This window comes from Macaca fascicularis, chromosome 4, assembly GCF_037993035.2.
Source record: "Macaca fascicularis isolate 582-1 chromosome 4, T2T-MFA8v1.1".
Lineage (NCBI taxonomy): Eukaryota > Metazoa > Chordata > Mammalia > Primates > Cercopithecidae > Macaca > Macaca fascicularis.
This window is the reverse complement of record NC_088378.1, coordinates 130,519,741-130,539,554: the sequence shown is the minus strand read 5'-3', so window position 1 is coordinate 130,539,554 and position 19,814 is coordinate 130,519,741. Positions and strand designations below refer to the sequence as shown.

Genomic DNA, 19,814 nt, shown 5'->3' with positions numbered 1-19,814 from the left:
TAGGGGATACTAATGGCCAGATTTTCCATTCCCCCACCCCAGCACCCGCCGTCACTCAATTAAAAAAAGATAGAGGGAGAGAGCCTGGGGGAGGGGCAGGAGACCTTGGCTATAAAGCCTGTGGCTAAGTGGGGAGAGCACGAAGTCTGGCCTGCTGGGTCCTTTTCCCGTCATCCCCAGCCAGATTTAGCTGCTGACAGCTGCTTGGGACTCTGCCGCCAGAGCCTGGCCCAGATCTGCTTGCCTCTCCTTTCTCTCAGTGACTCCTGAGCCACAGACCCTCCATGGCCCAGAAGGAAGAGGCTGCTGCAGCCGCTGAGGCTGCCTCCCAGAATGGGGAGGATCTGGAGAACCTGGACGACCCTGAGAAGCTGAAAGAGCTGATTGAGCTGCCGCCCTTTGAGATTGTCACAGGGTAAGCCTCAGATGTGGGCCAGGGTTCTGCTCCCTGGAAGAGTGCAGGCTTGGGGTAGGCTGTGGAAATTCAGGATGGTATTTTATCAGGCGTCAGGGCCAGCTACAACCCTGCAGCAGTGAGAGTGCACCAGTGGGCACGGCAGGGGTGGTAGGGGACCCAGCAGCAAATTCTCATGGCTTCTTAGGGTGACACCTTGGGCTCTCTAATCAGGGAGAGGTAGGAGGAGCTCCTTGGAGGCAAGAGCCCAGAAAATAAAACCACCCTTCAGGCCTCCTGGTATTGGGACAGCCACCTGCCTCTCTGGGTAGAGGCTTAGTCCTAGGGAGTTTGGTGAGGACAGAGGATGAGACTGGCACATCTATATGTGGCCCCAGTCAAAGCACCCCTTCCCCTCAACTTCTCTCTCTGTTCCTGAGTGGGTCTCTCTACTAGCCATAGGCCTCTAGCCCTTTCATTAGAGCTCCTTCCTGGAGTAGAAGCTCCCAAGACAGGAAAGATAGATCCATCCTTTCCCAAGACTCAGAAGCAGCTTTTTTCTTATTGAATCTATTCTGAGTCTCCTCAGGGGCTGTTCCATAGAGAAACAGGGAAATTACATGCAGATAACGCAGCCCAGGAGCTTATGGACACAGGAGCTGTTCCAACATGTTCAGGCATTGCCTAGAGGAACTGGGACCCAAAGAAAAGGTTCTACAGACTGCGAGGAGGGGGCTGTGTGCAGGGTACCTCTGTCTTTCCCAGATTATGTCATCTCCAAGAAGAAAACTAAGTAGGCTGCTTCCTCTTCCCTTTCTATTCCTGTAGTGGAAGACCCTGCTAAATCCTGAGCAAAGAATAAAGGAATCTATAAGGCCACATTTCCTCCCTGAACCAAACGTTTCCTTCATGGGGTGTCCAGGAATGCCCACAGGCAGAGTGGGTGCGAGACTAAGAGAAGTTTCAGGAAGAAAGGAGGCATGATGCTTTCAAGGGGGAAAGGAAGCCCTGAATGGCAATTTGGACTTGATATTTCAAGCTTGGCAAGTGATTTTCAAGTCAGCCACAGTTTTAGCACTTATAACATGAAGAACCTATACTAGTAAGGTCCCTTCCAGCTCAGATGTTTTCTGATTTCCAAGAGAACCTAAGGGAAAATGCACCCTATTTCCTGAGGCAAGAGTAGCCCCTGAACTTCCATTTGCCCATGCCCACCCAACTAATCTCACCCTCATCCTAGGATTAAGGGAGCAGCTGGGCACAGATTAATATAGACACAGGGAAAGCCTAGGGCAGCCTGGCTACGACAGTCCTCAATTCCAGTGGCTTTCTTATGGAAGGAGAGCCTTTTTCTAACACTCAAGCATGCTGGTACACACTATCCTTAGTCATACACACACGCGTGTGCACACTACACTCTGTGTGGCATTCCAACACAGAGGCAAGGTGGGTCAAGAACAGAATTAGACTGTTTGTTGAGCTAAACATGGTTAGGGGGTCCCAGAGCAATGGATCCTGAAGGGTTAAGTCCACTGACATAACTTCTATTTGTCCAGGGCTTTATAATCACAACATAGTTTCATGAACATGAGACCATTCAACACTCAGCACAAAGGTAGGAGAAGGAGATGTATTATTGCCACTTCACAGAGGGGGAAACTGACACTCAGGGAGATTGAATGATATGTCCAAAACCACAGAACCAGGCACATCTTCTGACTCCCAGCAAAGTATCCTTTCTACTGGTCTCTTATTCATTCTGGGTTCCAGGTTTCCCAGAGCTCCACGTTATCTCCATCTGGGAGGTAGAGAGGATCAGAGGCTTCTTAGGACCCAAGGCTCAGAAAAAGAGGCACAGAAGGGGCAGCGTTCTGAGCATTCTGTGAGCAGTTCAGGTGGGAGGTAGAGCCCTGAGTGTTTCCTGGCCACAAGTAACGGCTGTGGAGAGCTGTCTCCTGGGCTCCTCTGGGTAAACAGATGGCTTAAAATAGCCCAGAGGTGCAGCTGGGTCTGTACAGGGACAGGTTGAGGGAACAGCTTTCCTCTCCTTCCCTCTTGAGATGCATTCACCCCAGGAATCCCTCCTGGAGTCAAGGGGGTCACCAAAGCAGCTCCTTTTCTAGCCTGGTCTCCAATAGTGAAGATCTTTAGTGCTCCTTATATTTGGGCCACAAACTAGCAGAAGAGCAGGTGGCTTTTCAGGAAACAGTCTGACATGAGGAGGGGGTAGCTGGTAGGAAGGAGAGATGCCCAGTTCATGGTTGAATAGGGCATTCAGGATAGAAAGTGGAACTGAGCACATTAACAAAATAACATGGTAGAATGTTCTGGAAAAGGGCCTAGGACTGCCGTAGCGTGCTGAAGCCAGCTCCTGTTGGTTTATAAGTCTCTTCCCAATTCTGCATCCAGTGATATCACCTCGGGAGCTTGAAATCTCCATAATGGGAGTACTTACCTTATGGAAATCAGCAAACTTTAGAAATCAGGGATTCTTCCTTCTATCAGAGAGCTGAGCGTTACACTTACCAGCACACCACTGAAAACCAGAAACCTCTGAAAGTGAGAAGAAGAGCAGTGGAAAATGGATCGAGTTTGGTAATGCTTAAGATGGAGCTCCAAAGGATACAATTTGAGGCCTGGAGAAGGCATCATATGTATCATACATCAATTTCCTTTTTGTTTTTTGGAGATGGGGTATTGCTTCTTGCTCTGTTGCCCAGGATGGAGTGCAGTGGTGCAATCACAGCTCACTGTCGTCTCAACCTCCCGGGCTCAGGTGATCCTCCTGCCTCAGCCTCCTAAGTAGCTAAGACTACAGGTGAATGCTACCACGCCCAGCTAATTTTTGTATTTTTTATAGAGATGGGTTCTCACTGTGTTGCCCAGGCTGGTCTCAAACTCCTGGCTTCAAGCAATCCTCATGCCTCAGCCTCCCAAAGTGCTAGGACTACAGGCATGAGCCACTGTGCCCAGACTAGCTTTGAGTGTCTACTGTTGTCCAAAACCTTAGAAGTTGGATTATTCACTCTTTCAGGTGAGGAAACTAAACCTCAGAGGGATTAAGTCATATGGCCAAAGCTTGTAGATGGAGTAGGATGTGAACCCCAGGACTGTCTGACTCCAAATCATCACACTGCATACAAAAAACCAGAGAGGATTCTTTTTATATTTACTGAATAGGAGTTGATCATTTACTGCCTGTTTCCCCCGTTAGTATTCAACCTCTACGAGGATAGCACTTTGTCTTTTTCACTGCTTTATCCTTAGCACCAAGCTCCTGATAGGTACTCAATACGTATTTATTGAATAAATGAATGACCTAATGAATAAGAACCTCTTGTGTGGTTTTTAGGCTCTCTGTCAGACAAGATAGGGAGTGAACTGGGGGAGGGTTTCTTGAGGACAGCAGCTCAGGGTGTATGAAGATCCAGCAGCATGAGGCTTAGGTAAGAATTCCCCTGGCTCATGCCTGCTTCTGGACACAGCACGTTTTAGTGGAGCTCTGGGGCACCAGAGCTGGTTGCTCCCCAGCTTTCCAACCCAGTGAGAAGTGACTGTGACTCTGACTGGCAACACCCTTGATGTGAGCTTGGCTTTGTCTCTAGTTATGTTGTGTATGTTTTTACAGAAAGCAGAACCTCCTATCCAATGGATTATTATGGAACAAAGATAAATGGCACACAGAATGATTCTTCTTCTAACCACTTCTTTAGCTACCAGTAGTTTACTCTGGCCATGTAAGGAACACAGAGAGGCAGTGTCCAGAGGAGAAGGGCGAGATAAGGAGTGAGAGGACTTCGACACCAGTTAACATCAGACACAGCCCTTTACCCTCACCCTGGCCTCTGGAGCACGCTGGGTGGTGTGTCATCAAGAAAAGAAGGCGATCCACTGACTGGCCAACCTGCCTTCCACAGTGGGTTGGGGACAGGTCAAAGCTCAGGTGTAAAGACCATGCCTCCCAGGGAAAACAGGCAAGTCCAGGGCTTCCCTTGGGCAAAATCCCATCCAGTCCCACAATCCGGAGCTCCCTTCTCAGCTCTAGGGAGTCAGGCTGCTAGAACGCTCTGCTCCTGCTCTTACTACTCTTTCTGATTATGTCCACTCCTTGATATCTGCTTGGAAAAGTGCTCTGAGAAAGCAGAAGGCCAATGAAACCAGCAATCCTCCCTCTTTCACGCCAGTCACCAGTAGGTCTAGTGAGGGAAAGCTGAAACAAGTCAACACATAATAACCTGTGAGTAGATTTTTCCACTCATGGATTATTCTAGAGCAAATGTTTAATCTCAGCCCAGCTTCAACTGCCCTCTGGGCTGCTTCCTTTCACAGTATAGATTTATGCTTAAAAAATTCAAATGTTTTGAACGTGAACCTGAGAAAAATGTATTACATTTACTCACATTCCTTCTCCCTCCATCAAGCAGATTATCTTCCCATTTTTTTTTTTTTTAGATATTTGGACTCTCTGTTTCCTCCCAAGTGAATTGAAATGCCCAGTAGCCTGGGTCTAAGTAGATGAAGTGTGACTGGCCTTGTTTGCAGAAAGTATGAGGAAACGGTGCTTAACAAGGTGCTATCAGAGGCTGGGGAGAGGGAATAGAAATCAGGCTGTAGCTTTCTATGCATGAGGAAGTGACTGGATCAGGGAAAGAAATCTACTACCAGCATCTCTCTCCTGACCACCGCCACCACCCCCAGCCCACCACCCCACACACACACACATACACACACGCGCGCGCGCGCGCGCACACACACACACACACACACCTCTACCGGTAAAATATTTTCTGGGTTAAATGTAAAGGACTATAGTTAAATATGATACTTAGACCTATCATGCTACTTTAAAAAACCTGCTGGTGATTATTTAACAAGTCAGGTGTCATTATTTACTTCCTTCCACTAGTGGGCATAATAGTGTTAATTTATTCTGTGAGTCTACAAAATTGCCCGAGATGGCCATGTTGTCTAGCTCCCTGTAGAAATTCCAGACCTCTACTACCTCTGTTCTCCTGGTTTTCCCCCAGGACCTAGCTATTTCAGTATGTGAGAGGCCTAAAGAATCTCATCTGACCTTTTTGCTCCTTCTAGAAGACAAAGAAACCCATTCAGAAATCAAGCAAGTTTAGTCTCTGAGCAAGCCCAAGGGAACGACTGGGAACCAAACCTTCCCTGCCTTTCCTTTGCTCCTTGAAAGCACTTCTTTTCCTGAGGCATCTAGTCCAGAAGGCTCTGCTGAGGGACAGAGTAGATTCTAGGGCTGCTCGCCAGAGGGGTCGGAAACAGGTATTTATAGAGATGACCTTTCTTCCTCTCCCTGAGGTTTCAAGTTTCTCTGGGTCTTCTCCTCTTGCCTAGGGAAGAGGAGAAGGGGAAAATGTCAGAGCTTAAGAAGGGCAGAAAGAAACAGTCACCTCACAACCATCCAAGCCAATTTGCAATTGCATGCTGGGCCAAATTCACACTGGCCTAAATTCATACTTTCAGCTGGGCTATACTGAGCAAAGTTGGAGCCATGCTTTTGGGAGCTTCAGAAGGAAAAGAGGGACCACACAGCAACTGCTGTTCAAGCCTCCAAGCTATTTGAGTAGCCATGAATACTGGCAAGGGTTCCACCTGACAATCCATCATATAGGTGGCCCTGGATTAGACTTGGGGAGGGGGGCAAAAGGGCTTGAAGAGCAAGTTTGGGCAGGAAAGGTAAGCTCTGTGCTTCTCAAAAGCAAAAAGGCACTCCAGGAACTGAAGGGACCATTTGGCAACTGATAAAGTTCAGGAGTGGTCTGGTGGGGTGAGTACCTTTTGGGAGCACTCACTATAAGTGAACGCCTAACAGGGACTGAGAAGAAGAGCAGGGAAACATCAGGCTATCCATTCTCCTAAAATGTTAAGTAAACAATAAACACCTCCAACTAGGGACAGAGGGGCTTAGAGAGCTAAGTATAGTACCTAAAGGAATCCTGGGGCTGGGTCCTCAAACACATCCATCTCCACAGTGGAAAACGAACCTGACAGCAAGGGACATGGAAACTTGGGTGGTGGACACATTTTGGTGATGGGCGGGGGTGAGGGAATCCTGCAGGGAAATAAGTCAAGTTTACTCATATCTTTGGCATCTGCTGCTTATCCCTAGGCAGCCAAGGCCCTGGGATACCAGGGATTCCCTTGCAGCCCAAGGAGTCTGGTGACTTCTTTGCGTAAAGAGAAGAGGTGGAGATAGGCAATAGTAGAATCAATGATGCCATAGCTATCTCTTGGGGTAGCCAGAGAGATTACATTTTTAAAAAGGAAAACATTGAGTCTTTCTAGCTGGTACTCATCTCCTCCTCTCCTGACATTTTTCATCTCTCCTATTAAAACTTCATTTTCTTTGGCCTTCAAACTTGCACAAATCTTGCCTATTTTAGAAAAACACACACATACACATAAAAGTAAAAACAATCTTCAACTCTTTTTTCTTCTCCTTGTTATTACCAAAATTTTCAGAATTCCTGGCCTTTTCCCGCTATAGTTAAATATGATACTTAGACCTATCATGCTACTTAAACAAATCTGATGGTAGAATGTTCTGGAAAAAAAAAATCCTGCTGTTTTCATTTCCTAACCATCCATCTCCTCCTCAAAGGCACCCACACAATTCATCACCGAGTCTAGTGTCCTAAGACACCTACTGAACTTGTTCAATTTGAGGCTTTTCCTCAGCTTCACACCATATGCCTATTGCCACCAAAGTAATCTTGCATGGACATCACTTTTATTGTTTTTCTTCTCAAGAACCTGTAACAATTCTCTACTGCCTCCTGAATCAAGGCTATACTTTCGAGAACCTTCATAATACTTCCCCTACTGTACCTATCCAATTTTAGCAGTCTTGTAATGTTCTCAGCTGTTTCATTGACATCTTCTCTGTCCAGCTGCAATCTAGCTGCTAAATTATAAGCATCTGGAGGGCAGACACCAAGTCCTTTAAGATTTTGAAGTGACTCAATACTAAATACAGGCTTAATTATCCCAAGATACCCTTGAGTAGTCTGGCCTCACAGACAAAATTTCTTGGACACTTACCATGTGACAATCCCTTTACCTGAAAGTTAACACAGACTTGAGAAGTAGTCACTAGGAGAGCATGGTATTGCAAGTTTTAGGCCATTTCACACCAAGATGCAATTTACATGAGTTACAAGGAAGAGAAAAGCAAGCATAAAATGCCTGCAAAATCTTTGTCTTGCTCTGTCTTGAGAAATTTTATATGCTTGCTACTTACCTGGCCACTTATTGAAATCATCCAAAGAGCTTTTTAAAAATACTGATGCTTGGACCAACTCTCCACATGTTCTGATTTAATTGGTTTGGCATGAGGCCCAGGCATTAACATTCTTAGTCTTCTAGGTGATTCTAAGGTATAGGCAGGTTAAAGATTCAATAATTTAGAAATGTAGGGGTGTGTTGTGCTGGAAGAGAGATGGTGGAGACAATGTTTGGAGACTCTTCCTAGTAGGGTGACCAGAATGCACACCTCAATCCAAATTCTCCTCTCCTTCAGAGAGACCCTTTTGGATTTTTTAATACTTTTTTTTTTTTTTTTGGTCACTCATGTTACCACAGGCAAGACCTATTTCTAGTAAGAGTGAATGCATATCTGAAATACTGATCTGGAAGAGCTACCTACTCTAGGCTGGTTCTAGAAACAAGAACTTATTATTCTTTCCTGTCCTTTTGTCTCCTTGACCTACAGAGAACGGCTGCCTGCCAACTTCTTTAAATTCCAGTTCCGGAATGTGGAGTACAGTTCCGGGAGGAACAAGACCTTCCTCTGCTATGTGGTTGAAGCACAGGGCAAGGGGGGCCAAGTGCAGGCATCTCGGGGATACCTAGAGGATGAACATGCGGCTGCCCATGCAGAGGAAGCTTTCTTCAACACCATCCTGCCAGCCTTTGACCCAGCCCTGCGGTACAATGTCACCTGGTATGTGTCCTCCAGCCCCTGTGCAGCGTGCGCTGACCGCATTACCAAAACCCTTAGCAAGACCAAGAACCTGCGTCTGCTCATTCTGGTGGGGCGACTCTTCATGTGGGAGGAGCCGGAGATCCAGGCTGCTCTGAAGAAGCTGAAGGAGGCTGGCTGTAAACTGCGCATCATGAAGCCCCAGGACTTCGAATACGTCTGGCAGAATTTTGTGGAGCAAGAAGAGGGTGAATCCAAGGCCTTTCAGCCCTGGGAAGACGTTCAGGAGAACTTCCTATACTATGAGGAGAAGCTGGCAGACATCCTGAAGTAGGGCAACTGGGCTCGGCCTCACGTGAGTTTTCATGGTGCCTTGGCACCATCACTTTATGATGTTAACTCCAGTAGAAGGTGTGAGGTCAGATAGAATGAGTGATACATCTGATTTTCCTTTGGAAGGGTTTCATTTCTCTGCTTTTGACTGGTTGTAAATATAGTTTAGAACATCATGTCTCTTTACTCTGAATCCCTTTCTAAACTTTTCCCTCCCACACTTCCGTATCAAAGTAACTTTCCCCTAACTTACAATACTCAAGGTTGACAGGAATCCTAAAACTTCCATGAGACAAGATGACCTTCTTTGGTAAGATTAAGATGTGCAAGGACCTGCTACTGAACCACAGCAGAGAAGATACTGAAATCCTCTGAGTATGCCCCCGTGTACATGTCAGAGATTACTAACTCTAGACACCTTCTAGATGTCCCACTCCCATATCCACTGGCAATCTTACCATTCCATTTTTCTCTAATGAATGTTTTTCAGTCCTTCAGGGCCAATTTTTTCACTTATGGTAATTTTGAAATTCCCCAAATGTACTGGTATTTAACTTTTTTTTAGCCAGACCTGCTTTCATGTTTTCAAACAAATGGCTACACTTTGAAGGAGACCAATAATTGCTGAGTGAAAATATAATACGAGAACATTTTCCTTATGTTGAGAAGACCTCAGCAGAATTCATGAAGGATGTTGAATGCAGGAATGGGGATAATACAGTAACAAGCTGGTCCATGCAGGAATATTTAAAGAGTTAAAAAAGATGTTTGTAAATTAGGCAGCAGCTCAGAAGTAACCTCTCACAGATATCAAGAGGTGATAGGAGAAAGATTAGCTATTTAAGCAAATAATTAGGACACAATTAAGGCCAATTTGGCCCCTTGCTGAGGGTAAATTAAACTCTAACAGAAACAGGCCAGTTACTCTCAGGAAAGAGGGCTAAACGATCCTTTACTATCCTTTTTTGCAGTCTGATGGAGTTTGCACCTACAGAAATGCTATGACTAAGCCCCCCTTGCAAGGTCCCAGTTACTGATCAAAATCTTCCAGTAATAGAGGAGGGGTCCTCACGACACTCTTACCTGACTTTAATTCTGCAACAACTCACATATTACTAAAACATGAAAACAACATGCTTCCATGAAGATAATTTACTTTTGGTCTTTCTCACTCCTAACACACTTAAGAGAAGATGTCACTTCATAGACACGTTTAGGAAATATCAGTGTTCCAGGGCTTGATGTTGACAGGTGTTTTCTATCAGACATGCGCATGGGCACCTGATCATTCTCAAGCTGAGCATTTGCCAACCCATGAAGATACAACTTTCAGCCATTTCTTTAAAAAAGCAGGACTCAGTCAGTGAAGTCAGTGAGCCTATGGTAGGGTATACTGTGTGGTACTCTGCTCACATAAAATAAGACACTTGGTAGTGGTGAACAGTAGTCAAAACAGATTTCTCAGTGTGCCCTCTGAAAATATAAAATTTAACTTTTAGAATTCCTTGAAGATGTTCTTAGTGTATGTACTATCACTGTAATTATAAACCCAACATAGATTCTACAGACTTAACCGGCAGCTTAAAATTTAATCCCAGTATACTTTCCTTTCAAACAGCTTTCAGAGTCAAGGACCCAGCTGCCTAACTAGCAAGTCCTTAGGGCTTTTAAAATTTTTTTTTCAGTGATTTTTTTCTCATTAAAATTAAGCATTTCAAAGAAGATTTAAAATATGTTTAAATTTTGGATTGAGGGTTGTATCTTATACTAATCTAAACAGAAGTAAAAGAAATAAATCACTGAGGAAAAAGTAAATAAGTCAGATTCTTTTTAAATAAAATATTACTAGACATCTTCAATTATAACCCTCCTTCCATTAAATATAACTATATTATCTGGACCCATTAACATGCTTCCCTGTCTTCTATTTGAATTGCTCATGTTTCTGAAGGGAAAGGTTAAGATACACCAAGTTAAAAAAAAAAAAAAAAAAAAACTGGCATGAGATACAGTTGTAATCTAAAAGCCCAAAAGAACAACCCTGCTTACTTAAAATAATCTTGAGAAATGAGCATTTGTTAAATAAAGTGTCTTATTTTACACATTTCTTATTTCATCTTTTGTTTTTTTAAAAAAATGACAAAATAGTATTTAATCCTATATTTAGTCAAAAGACCAGAGTTAAAGCAGATCTCTTCTGGGGCTTTTTCTGTGTAAACTACATCAAAACATGAACGAAAGACTGGCTTCTGATTTAGTCAATCCTGGGTAAATCAGAAACCAAAGGAAACTCTGGAGGAGAAATTAAGGGACTTGTTGGGAAGGGCACACTGAAGCCTTAGTTCAAAAAGAAACGAGTCATTGTTGGGGGTCAGCAGGGATCTCAGTAAGACGTTTTGTTTGTTTATTTTACCAAGGTCTTCCTGTTGCCACCAAGAGACAGCAGTGACATGTATAGCCATCTGGGACATGCCTGTCTTCCTAATACCATTTGGAGCTGGACAACATTTGACACCAACCAATCATACTGGACAAGGCCCTTAGAGGACTTGAAATATACTTCTCATGCTGTAATTCATTTAGGCTGTGCCTCTCTCTCTAATGCTGCTCTTGGGAAGGACGAAAGCGACCTGCAAGGAGAGAAATGCAACCATCCATGGGCTCCAGTCAACTATGGGACTGAAGGTCCTAATTGCTCAACCAAGGGGGCTGCTTAACACAAACAGCCTCAGACCCAAGGTTTAGATTTCTGAAATATGCAGTTTATGTTAAGTTGGGTATTTTTTAAAAAAAGAAAAACAGCAACATTAATAAAAGAAGTGGTGTGTTTCCCCCGTGGCCAGATTTTTAAGAAACTCGAACATTTGGAAGTTGCCACAGACCAGTGAGCCAGTTCCAGACACGGGGACACCCCAGGCTATGAACCAAGCTGTGGTTAAACCAGGACTTGCCTAGACAATGTAGAATAACTCTCCCATACAGATTTCTTACGACAATCAAATGAAGGCCTTTCCCTTCTCTGAAGGCAAGTAATCTGGCAGAAGGTGGAACAAAAAGCATGAGAAATCTATGGTAGCCACATCCCAAATGCCAGTTAAAAAGCAACTAGCTTCTTTATTAGAGAGGAGCGGGTGAAAAGTAGTAGTTTAATGTTCAGATATACACTCATTTAAAAGTATTCAATACATGATGTTTGATGGTAATGGCAGAATGATGTCAAGTCTCTCTTTTTTTTTAAAGGTTTGTTTGAGTCCTATGTGGAAGCAAAAATTCACAGGTGAATTTCTGGGTGTTTGCCAAACTCTAACTAGGTTTCCAGGAATAATGTGTTCACCCTGATTACCAGGACATGCCTCCTTTCCCCAGGCTTCAAGTGTGATAAGTCGTCGGAATTTGACCCAAGACTACTATCAGCAAATGAAGAAGTGCTTTATCACATTCCTGCTGAGTCCCAGAATTCCACTGACAGCCAGTCCTGGATGAGACTAGGTTCTGTTTAAAGAATCAAGGCTCAAACGCCACGGAAAAAAAAAAATAATAATAACCATAATCTCTTTAAAAAAGTAAAGGAAGCCTAGAAAATCCATGTTTTGACTTGTGTTAAAGTTTACAGATGGTACTCAATTTACAATGGTTTGTCTTGCAATTCTGACTTTACAACAGTGCAAAAGCCATACACATTCAGTATACTCTTCAACTGAACTCAACTTAAGATGTGGTTACCCAGACATAGCCCTAACATAAGTTGAGGAACATCTGTAATTGCAGAGTTAAGCAAAATACTGTAAGTTTCTTATCCCCCACTCTCATTTTCAATTTTTTGTATTTAGACAATCTCTCCTTCCTTTTTCCCTTCAATTTTATGTGGACAAACGCAGTGCTTCAAGAAAAGCCTCAATCTAAAAGTTTGATAATGAACTTGACCCTCCACTGCCCCTACCCCAACAACATGAAGAATTTGTCTGTTCCACCTAGAAAAACAAAAGTGCAATACTTTTTTGAAACTGTTGCCTCTTATCAGGCTGATTTGTGATAAGAACACAGTCTAAGGTACAAAGATCATATTTAACCAGTACTTTCCTGGTGTTTTAACCAGCCCCTTCTAAAATACAGTTGTTCTTTCTTTTATACCTGGGAAAGCAGCAAGTCCTGTGACAGACCCAAAGTCACTCTAGGGAGAAAATCAATAGCAAGTCTGGCGTTTTAACTCTCAATACCACAGTAAGGGGAAAAAAAGAAAACGTCTAGTTGCCCAAATAGCTCTGATACTGAACCATTGGCTAAATCCATGAACTTTATTTTCCTACCATAAGCACAATAGAGGACTGGTCCTTGCAGCTTTGGAAGAAACGAGGACTAATATTTAGACCCCAGTTGGCTGTACATCCAAATCTTCTATGGAGGTTAAAAACACAAAAGTGGCCATCCCACCCCACCACCAATTTTTTTTTTTTTTTAAGATACGGTCTTGCTCTGTTGCCCACACTGGAGTGCAGTGGCACAATCACAGCTCAATGCAACTTCAACCTCTGGGGCTCAAGCCATCCTCCCGCCTCAACCTGAACTCAACTACACCTGTAGTTCCAGGTGTGCACCACCACGCCCAGTTAATTTTTAATTTTTTTTTTTTTTGTAGAGACAGGGTCTCACTATGTTACCCAGGTTGGTCTCAAACTCCTGGGCTTAAGTCATCCTCCAGTCTCAGCCTCTCAAAGTGCTGGGATGACAAATGTGAGAATTTTTTGAGAGGAAGTGGCCTTTATTTTTTTAAAGAAGGTTCATAAGGATTTTTGAGAATCACTGATTCATTGGGTCACTACTCTGTGCTAAGAACTCTAACAGGCATTTAACATGTATTATTTCACTTGTTTTCATGATTAAATTCAGACAGGTTCAATCACAGAAACCAAGCAGTGGACAAAAGAGAGGAAAAGTTCACCATGAGGAGATTCTAAAAAACTGCCTTTTGACTTGTCCAGTTTTATCTCTTATTTCTCACTTTGTTTCTCCTCCCACTTGGACCCTTTGTCTGACTGTTTGAAATTAAGTTGTAGGTGAATCTTCCATTACCCACGTCCAGAACACACACACATAAGCAGAGAACCTCACTAAACCCCCCCAAATATTTATTTTTCCATTTTTATCACCACAAATTTCTTAACAATGTAGAATTTAACTTTGTAATTAAAACAAAAACTCTCCCCTAGGAGGAATCTGATGACATAAGAATAACACCAAGTTAGGTGCACAAACGACAAAAAATGCCAAACTGATCATCCTTCCTGAAATTTCTCTTAAAAAGCAGAGAAGTAGAACCAATGCTGCCACCTAGCGGCCAGCCAAACAAATCAGGTAGCATACTGGAGAAGAAGGTCATAGTCCCAACAATCTGGTTTCCCTGCCTATTATCAAGCCACCTACTCCTTACTTTTCTTCAAAAAAAACACAGCAACATATCCTAAGCAACCCCTCCTCCACAGTCATAGTCCAAATACTTGAATACAGCAACCAAAGTCTGTCTTGTTAAACACACTACTTCTCATGAAACTTTCCTCTGCCTATTTTACGGTAGGTTTGCCCAGTCCTATGGCCCAGTAGAGATGACACAGGAGAACACGGAAACATCCAAAACGTTCACTGGTTCAGAGTGTGTACACAGTAATTTTGATGTCTGTTGCCTCAAATACTTCCTCGATCATCGCAGATACATTTTCCCATTGTAGACGATCAAGACCACATCCAATCCTGAAAAAGACAAAATATCTCCATTGATGGTAATGAAAGTGTCTAGGAAACTGCTCCTTCTCTCTTTCAAGTTATATCCACTCAAAGCATAAAAACAAATAATCTAGTCTGACACCTTTATAGGCAACCATGGTAGGAGTTTGGAAGTCAGTTCTTGTTGTGAGTCATCTAAGACCATTCCTAGACAGCTCTGACATCCAAAAACTATCACTTCTGTTTGCCTAATAAAATACCACTTTCCAACTATTTCATGCTACATTTAGAAATGTATAACTGTCATGACATGGGAGACTCATTATCCCTCTATGACTACTGACTAAAATTGGCTGTGGATGGATGGGGAAAGGTTGGTATTTTTAAAATGCACTTATGGTAACAGAATGTTAACGAAAATAAGGAGAAGAGGAATGAGGTACAGGAGCCACAAAAAAAAAAGTCAAGATGGAATGCTGGGAAATGGCAAAATGGTTGCAATCCAGGAGTAAGGTCTTTTCAACACCCTGGTGAGAATAAACTCAGTCATAAAACTCTACTACCTGGCACCTCCCAAGATGTTACTCTAGTGATCTTCAACAACCCTAGGGAACAGAGACTTAAAATTGCTAATTTCATGTCAGAATGTGATAATTAAGTCCGTAAGGAATTGTGATAAAAAAAATAGTTTCTGACACATACACCATAAATATATCAAAGACCCGTGTAAACGGACATTGAGGCCACATTCAAAGTAATGTGGGGCTTGAGACAAAATTGCATGTATGCTCAGCATTGACTCAAATCTACCAGGGTGACAGGAAGAAAAGAGGTAAGGCCCATTGCCTGAAAAGAAAGTAAAGGGACTACTGAACGAACCCTCAATGTCATTCCCTTAAGTTCCCAATAGCTAAGGTCTAAGAAGTTACATCAGGGACAGATCCTCTGGCTGTTACCCATACTGACCAAAAGAAGCATGCAGTATAAAAGGGAATGATAATTTACAACTTTCTTGACACAAAGTAATAGGTTTGGGAGATGGGAAGTGGTCCAAGAGGGAAACCACCATTGCTCAGTCTTGATTCTTTAGCTCATATTGCTTCAGGAATAAAGGCCAAGCTTCAAGCAGAGGGTGCTGAGAATTCAACAAATGTGGCTGAATGACAACGGTCGCTCTCGGCTAAGCAGGCTGAGGCAGATGTATATTTCAAGGTAATTGTCCTGATTCATTCAACTCAAGCTAGAAAATGGCTGTGCCTTGGCCTAAGACCAGACAACTGGTTCACTGGTGGTTTTACAAAATTTTGACTTTTGTCCACCTTTAAATCTGTATTTTGGGTTAAGCTTTTGTTTGTCTTTGGGTAAGACAGTAAACCCCACCAATCAATTAAATCTCCATTTAGGGCCTGGATTTCCTTGCCTGGGCATGGAGAGGTCGGTGACTCCATTCTTCAGACAATGAGACTTCATTGCCTCTAAACTCTTCTGTAAGTTTTCATAAGTTGGCTTGTGCGAAGCCCTTTTCTTTGTAATCTAAACACAAAGAATTCAAACTTTCATCATCCCAAAATGATAGCCAAAGAAAAGTCATCACATTGCCCCAACATCCTGATAAGTAAAAGAGTAAGCACATTTTTATGGGAGAGCCTCAAGAAAATCCACTAAATAGAGACGGAGAAACCCAGACTCTGCCACGTAGTAATCTTTCCTTTTCCTAGGAAACCCATGAGATTAGCTAGTGGTGCCTATTGTCAATATTTTTAAGCAAGGTAAGTGAAGTCTCTGTGCCACATCCAAGAGATAAGCTGCATATCTGTAACAGGGAAGAACGCATACCACCTGAAAATTCCCTGCTAAAAGCCTCTATTTATTTAGAAACTGTGCTTGCTTGCTTCTTTCTCTCTATATAAAACAACAGAAAAAACTGGTAGGGTCCCAAAGTTAAAACACTGGAAGCCACATAAGCTTTAAGGACAGGATTCAAAGGGGCTAGGACATCTCCCCACTCAGTTTGCCATCCAGATCAGGCTTGTAGTGGGTTAGCTGTAAGTTACCCACCACCACCACTAAGGAAGTCACCCCCTTTCAGGAACCAAATGCCATCCTGGACTGTCGAAGAACCCCACATTCAGGCAGTAGTTAGGAGAGGAGCTAGGTATTATTTGGGACTGTACTTATTTTATTTTGTTTTTATTCACCCGCTTGCTAGCAGTGTGCTAGTTGACACGGAATAAGAGAAAAGCTCCTTTGGGAAATCTGTCTCTTGAGACATTATTGTTTTTATCTCACAATGCCTAGGAAATACAGTATGGCAGGCGTTCCTAACTTTTCCAAGTCTTAGTACAGGCCTATGGTAAATGGCACAGGAATTTCCCACAAAGCTAGGATGCAGTCTCACATTTCTTTCTAACCCAGTGCTCCAGGTAGCCGCCATCACTGTACTGGAGTTGTCATAAGATGGAAGCTTTTTGACATCCTTAGTTGTCTAGAATGGACCATCATGATCAACACAAATGTAGTACAGCCCATCTGTTTACAAATCCTCAAAATGTATTAAGTATTGGCCCTGAAAAAAAAAAGGAATTGGCCCATCTTACCAAGTAATATATATATCGCCCATCTCTCTTCAGAACAGCCACTTCTCCAGATTTCTTTTCTAAGAAAAAGTTATTTAATAGTAGAAATGAAAAAGAAAACCAAATACTGATCTCTAAGATTTTAAAATCTTTACAGATCTGAGTTTACTTCAGAACTAGAAATAATTTTCACCACTGAAGAAGGGAATATGGAAGATCTATTGTCTCCCATAAACACTCTGCTTTTTATCAGCATTCCCAAATACTATATTCTTTAACTTACAGCTTTCTTACAATCATGTCTCCTCACAACCCACCTTTGATCCCACTACTACTTTCAAATATAACCTCATTTGTCCACAAACTTTGTCTATTGCCTTGAAATTGTTTTATAATGTATAGTTTTTTACTTGCCAACTGTGTATTTACTCAATAATTATCTTTTTACATACAAAGAGCTGTATAAGGCATTAAGAGGAATATAGACACAGAAAAAAGGAATTATTACGGAGTTTTCAATCCAGAGACGGTATCATCATTACAAATAACTGTAATACAAAGCAGTAAGAATTGCTTTTGTCTAAGGCTAAGAATTACTGTGGACAATGAGTCTGTTAAGCCTGGAATGTGGTCTGAGAGACTGTTTCAGAAGCTTTACGTAGGATTCTAGCGCACATTTTTGGTTTAAAGTCACCCGTAGAAAGTGATGGGAGGGGTCTGTAAGGAAGAAGAGGTTTCTAAATTCCTCTTCGAAGAAAAAGCAGAATATTGGTAAGGAGGGGATCTTGAATGCCAACCTATAGACTAAGCATCTCAGAGTTATTTCAAGTTTCAGAGAAGTGCAGTAATATCGTCAAGAAAGTTTTATGATACAAGAGGAAGAGATTAAAAACATTCACAGGAGTTCAGGTTTGATAATTATAAAGGTCCAAACTAGAGGCCATTCTTGGGGAGGAAAATCTAAAAACATTTGGTTCTTAGGAATCCCCTCTTTACCCGCATGTTTTCTTTATTAAAATGTAACAGATTAAAAGGTGCTCTAGCCAGGGCAAACCAGGTAAGTGCTTTTCAAAACTCACGTTGATTTAAAAGTTCTTGCACCCCTCCAAATTTCTTCTTGAAGAGGACAGCTATCCCAGCACCCATGCGACAATCCTCACTGATACAGTGGGCTAAAGAGTCTGTTTTAGGGCATGCAAAAAGGTCTCCTTTCACATAAGTGATCTAAAAAAGGTGCAAAGGAAAAGACAAAGTTTTATTAGATACAAAAAAATACTAAGTTATTTTTCTGTATTTCGTGTCCCCCACGACTACCTCTCCCGGCACCCCTTCCTGCAATCTGATTTAAAGCCAAATCAATTACAGCATGTGTAAAAGGAAAGTAATGAATGATCCCTGCCTAGAATTTTGAGCCTTTCTTAAGTAAATCAGCTAGCGAGAAAAAAAGATAATTCAATCATTAATTTAATTAAAAAGTGCTTATGCTTTTGACCTCCATGATTACGAATTTCAGTTCACCAATAGGTTAACAGTTGTTACCCACTCTGCTTCCTTCTGGATCTTCATTAAGGCTGCTGGCCATGATACTGAGCCGCTATTTCCAGAATTTAAGTGTTTCTTCAGCTATGAGAAGGGAAAAGGAAGTAAAAATGCTTAGGCAGCCTTAGTACATAATATTCTGATTGCCCTGTACACCCGCTTAATAGGCTTTTTTCCCCAACGTTTATCGATGAATGTGAGTTTTTTTCGGTCCCAGGTACGTAATACAAAACTCTTCTGGGGCAAAAAAGAGGAAGAATGCTTAGCGACCCGCTCTCATTTCGCGCTTTCCTGGAGCGCCCCGCTCCGTCAGCGGAAGCAAAGCCCATCCCCAAGACACGCCTCCTCCTTTCTCCAGGGCCACTCCCGAGCAAGGCGGATTTAGGACGCTCCCCTTTTCTGTGCACGACGCAAAAGTAGTTCCCCAGTGGGTTTAGCTTAGGAAAAAAACAGAAGGCACTTGGCCATAGTCCCGTTAAGCCGCAACCACAGAGTGTACAAGGTACTGGCGTGCTGAGCCCCACGTGTGGGGAAAGGAAGGCCGCCTCTCAAGGAACGTCCAGCCCCCCACTTTTTTGGGGGGTGCGTAGGAGAAGGAAAGAGTCTAGAGAAGCCTCCCATTCTCTGTCTCCTACCCTAGGGCGGGTCAGCGAGGACGCAGGCTCTGTCCTGGGGTCCTATGGGAGGGTGCGGGGAGGCTCGCTCAAAGCCCCAACGTACCCAAGTCACCCTTCACCTGGAAAGGAGTCGGTTGTTTGGAGGTCCCCGCCCCGCGGGGAAGGGCTCCGGATCCGACCCTGGTAGGTGGGGAGCAGCGGACCAGCCCAAACGCTGAGCCAATCCCACCAAAGCCCTTAATTGCACGCGTCTAAGATGGCCGCCCCCGCCCGGTAGCGGGGCGGAAACGAGCCCCTCTAGCTTGCTAGCCGAGCCCACACTCTTTGGCGAAGGCCGCCGAACTTCCGGCAGTAAATTCCGTGGTGTCCCGCCGCCGCCCGCGCATGCGTAACGAAACTGCCCACCACGGGTCGGGAAAAGTGGCGCTTGCGCATTAGCCGCACGGGTGTGTCCTAGTGGCCACTTGGAAAGGGGTGGGCAGCTGGCAAAGGGGCTAGTTAGCGCCTGCGTAGTACCAAGCTCAAGGGAGCGTTTTGAGTTGAACGATCTGGCGCGTCTCGAAGGCGCCTGCGTATTCCTTCGACTGGCGGTGGTGTCAAATCAGGAAGGCGGGCGTGGCTGCAGGGAACGCCTGCGCGTTGCTCCCCCAAAGGGGTGGGGCGAGCCCAGAACTGGAGTTAGTGGGCGTGGT

The 19,814-nt window shown here is 43.5% G+C and overlaps 2 protein-coding genes across 7 annotated transcripts; one reads left to right on the top strand and one right to left on the bottom strand.

Annotated features, from left to right (window-relative positions):
* Window positions 1-258: 258 nt before the first annotated feature.
* Window positions 259-11,880, top strand: APOBEC2 (apolipoprotein B mRNA editing enzyme catalytic subunit 2). Its single transcript, XM_005553081.5, has 3 exons — window positions 259-415; window positions 8,130-8,694; window positions 11,090-11,880. The coding sequence occupies exons 1-2, from the start codon at window positions 285-287 to the stop codon at window positions 8,671-8,673; spliced, it is 675 nt and encodes a 224-aa protein (XP_005553138.1). The 5' UTR covers window positions 259-284; the 3' UTR covers window positions 8,674-8,694; window positions 11,090-11,880.
* A 1,895-nt stretch (window positions 11,881-13,775) lies between these two features.
* Window positions 13,776-19,400, bottom strand: OARD1 (O-acyl-ADP-ribose deacylase 1). 6 transcript variants are annotated; one of them, XM_045390825.3, is made up of 6 exons: window positions 19,141-19,400; window positions 18,506-18,589; window positions 18,046-18,190; window positions 16,988-17,046; window positions 15,811-15,923; window positions 13,776-14,417 (listed from the first exon to the last, which is right to left on the bottom strand). In XM_045390825.3, exons 2-6 carry the CDS (start codon window positions 18,530-18,532, stop codon window positions 14,315-14,317), a joined length of 447 nt encoding a protein of 148 aa, XP_045246760.1. In that variant the 5' UTR covers window positions 18,533-18,589; window positions 19,141-19,400; the 3' UTR covers window positions 13,776-14,314. The 6 variants fall into 6 exon arrangements, with proteins under 6 accessions (XP_045246760.1, XP_005553136.1, XP_015304929.1 ...); XM_005553079.5 differs by having other exon boundaries at window positions 18,510-18,589; XM_015449443.3 differs by having other exon boundaries at window positions 19,226-19,400.
* Window positions 19,401-19,814: the final 414 nt, after the last annotated feature.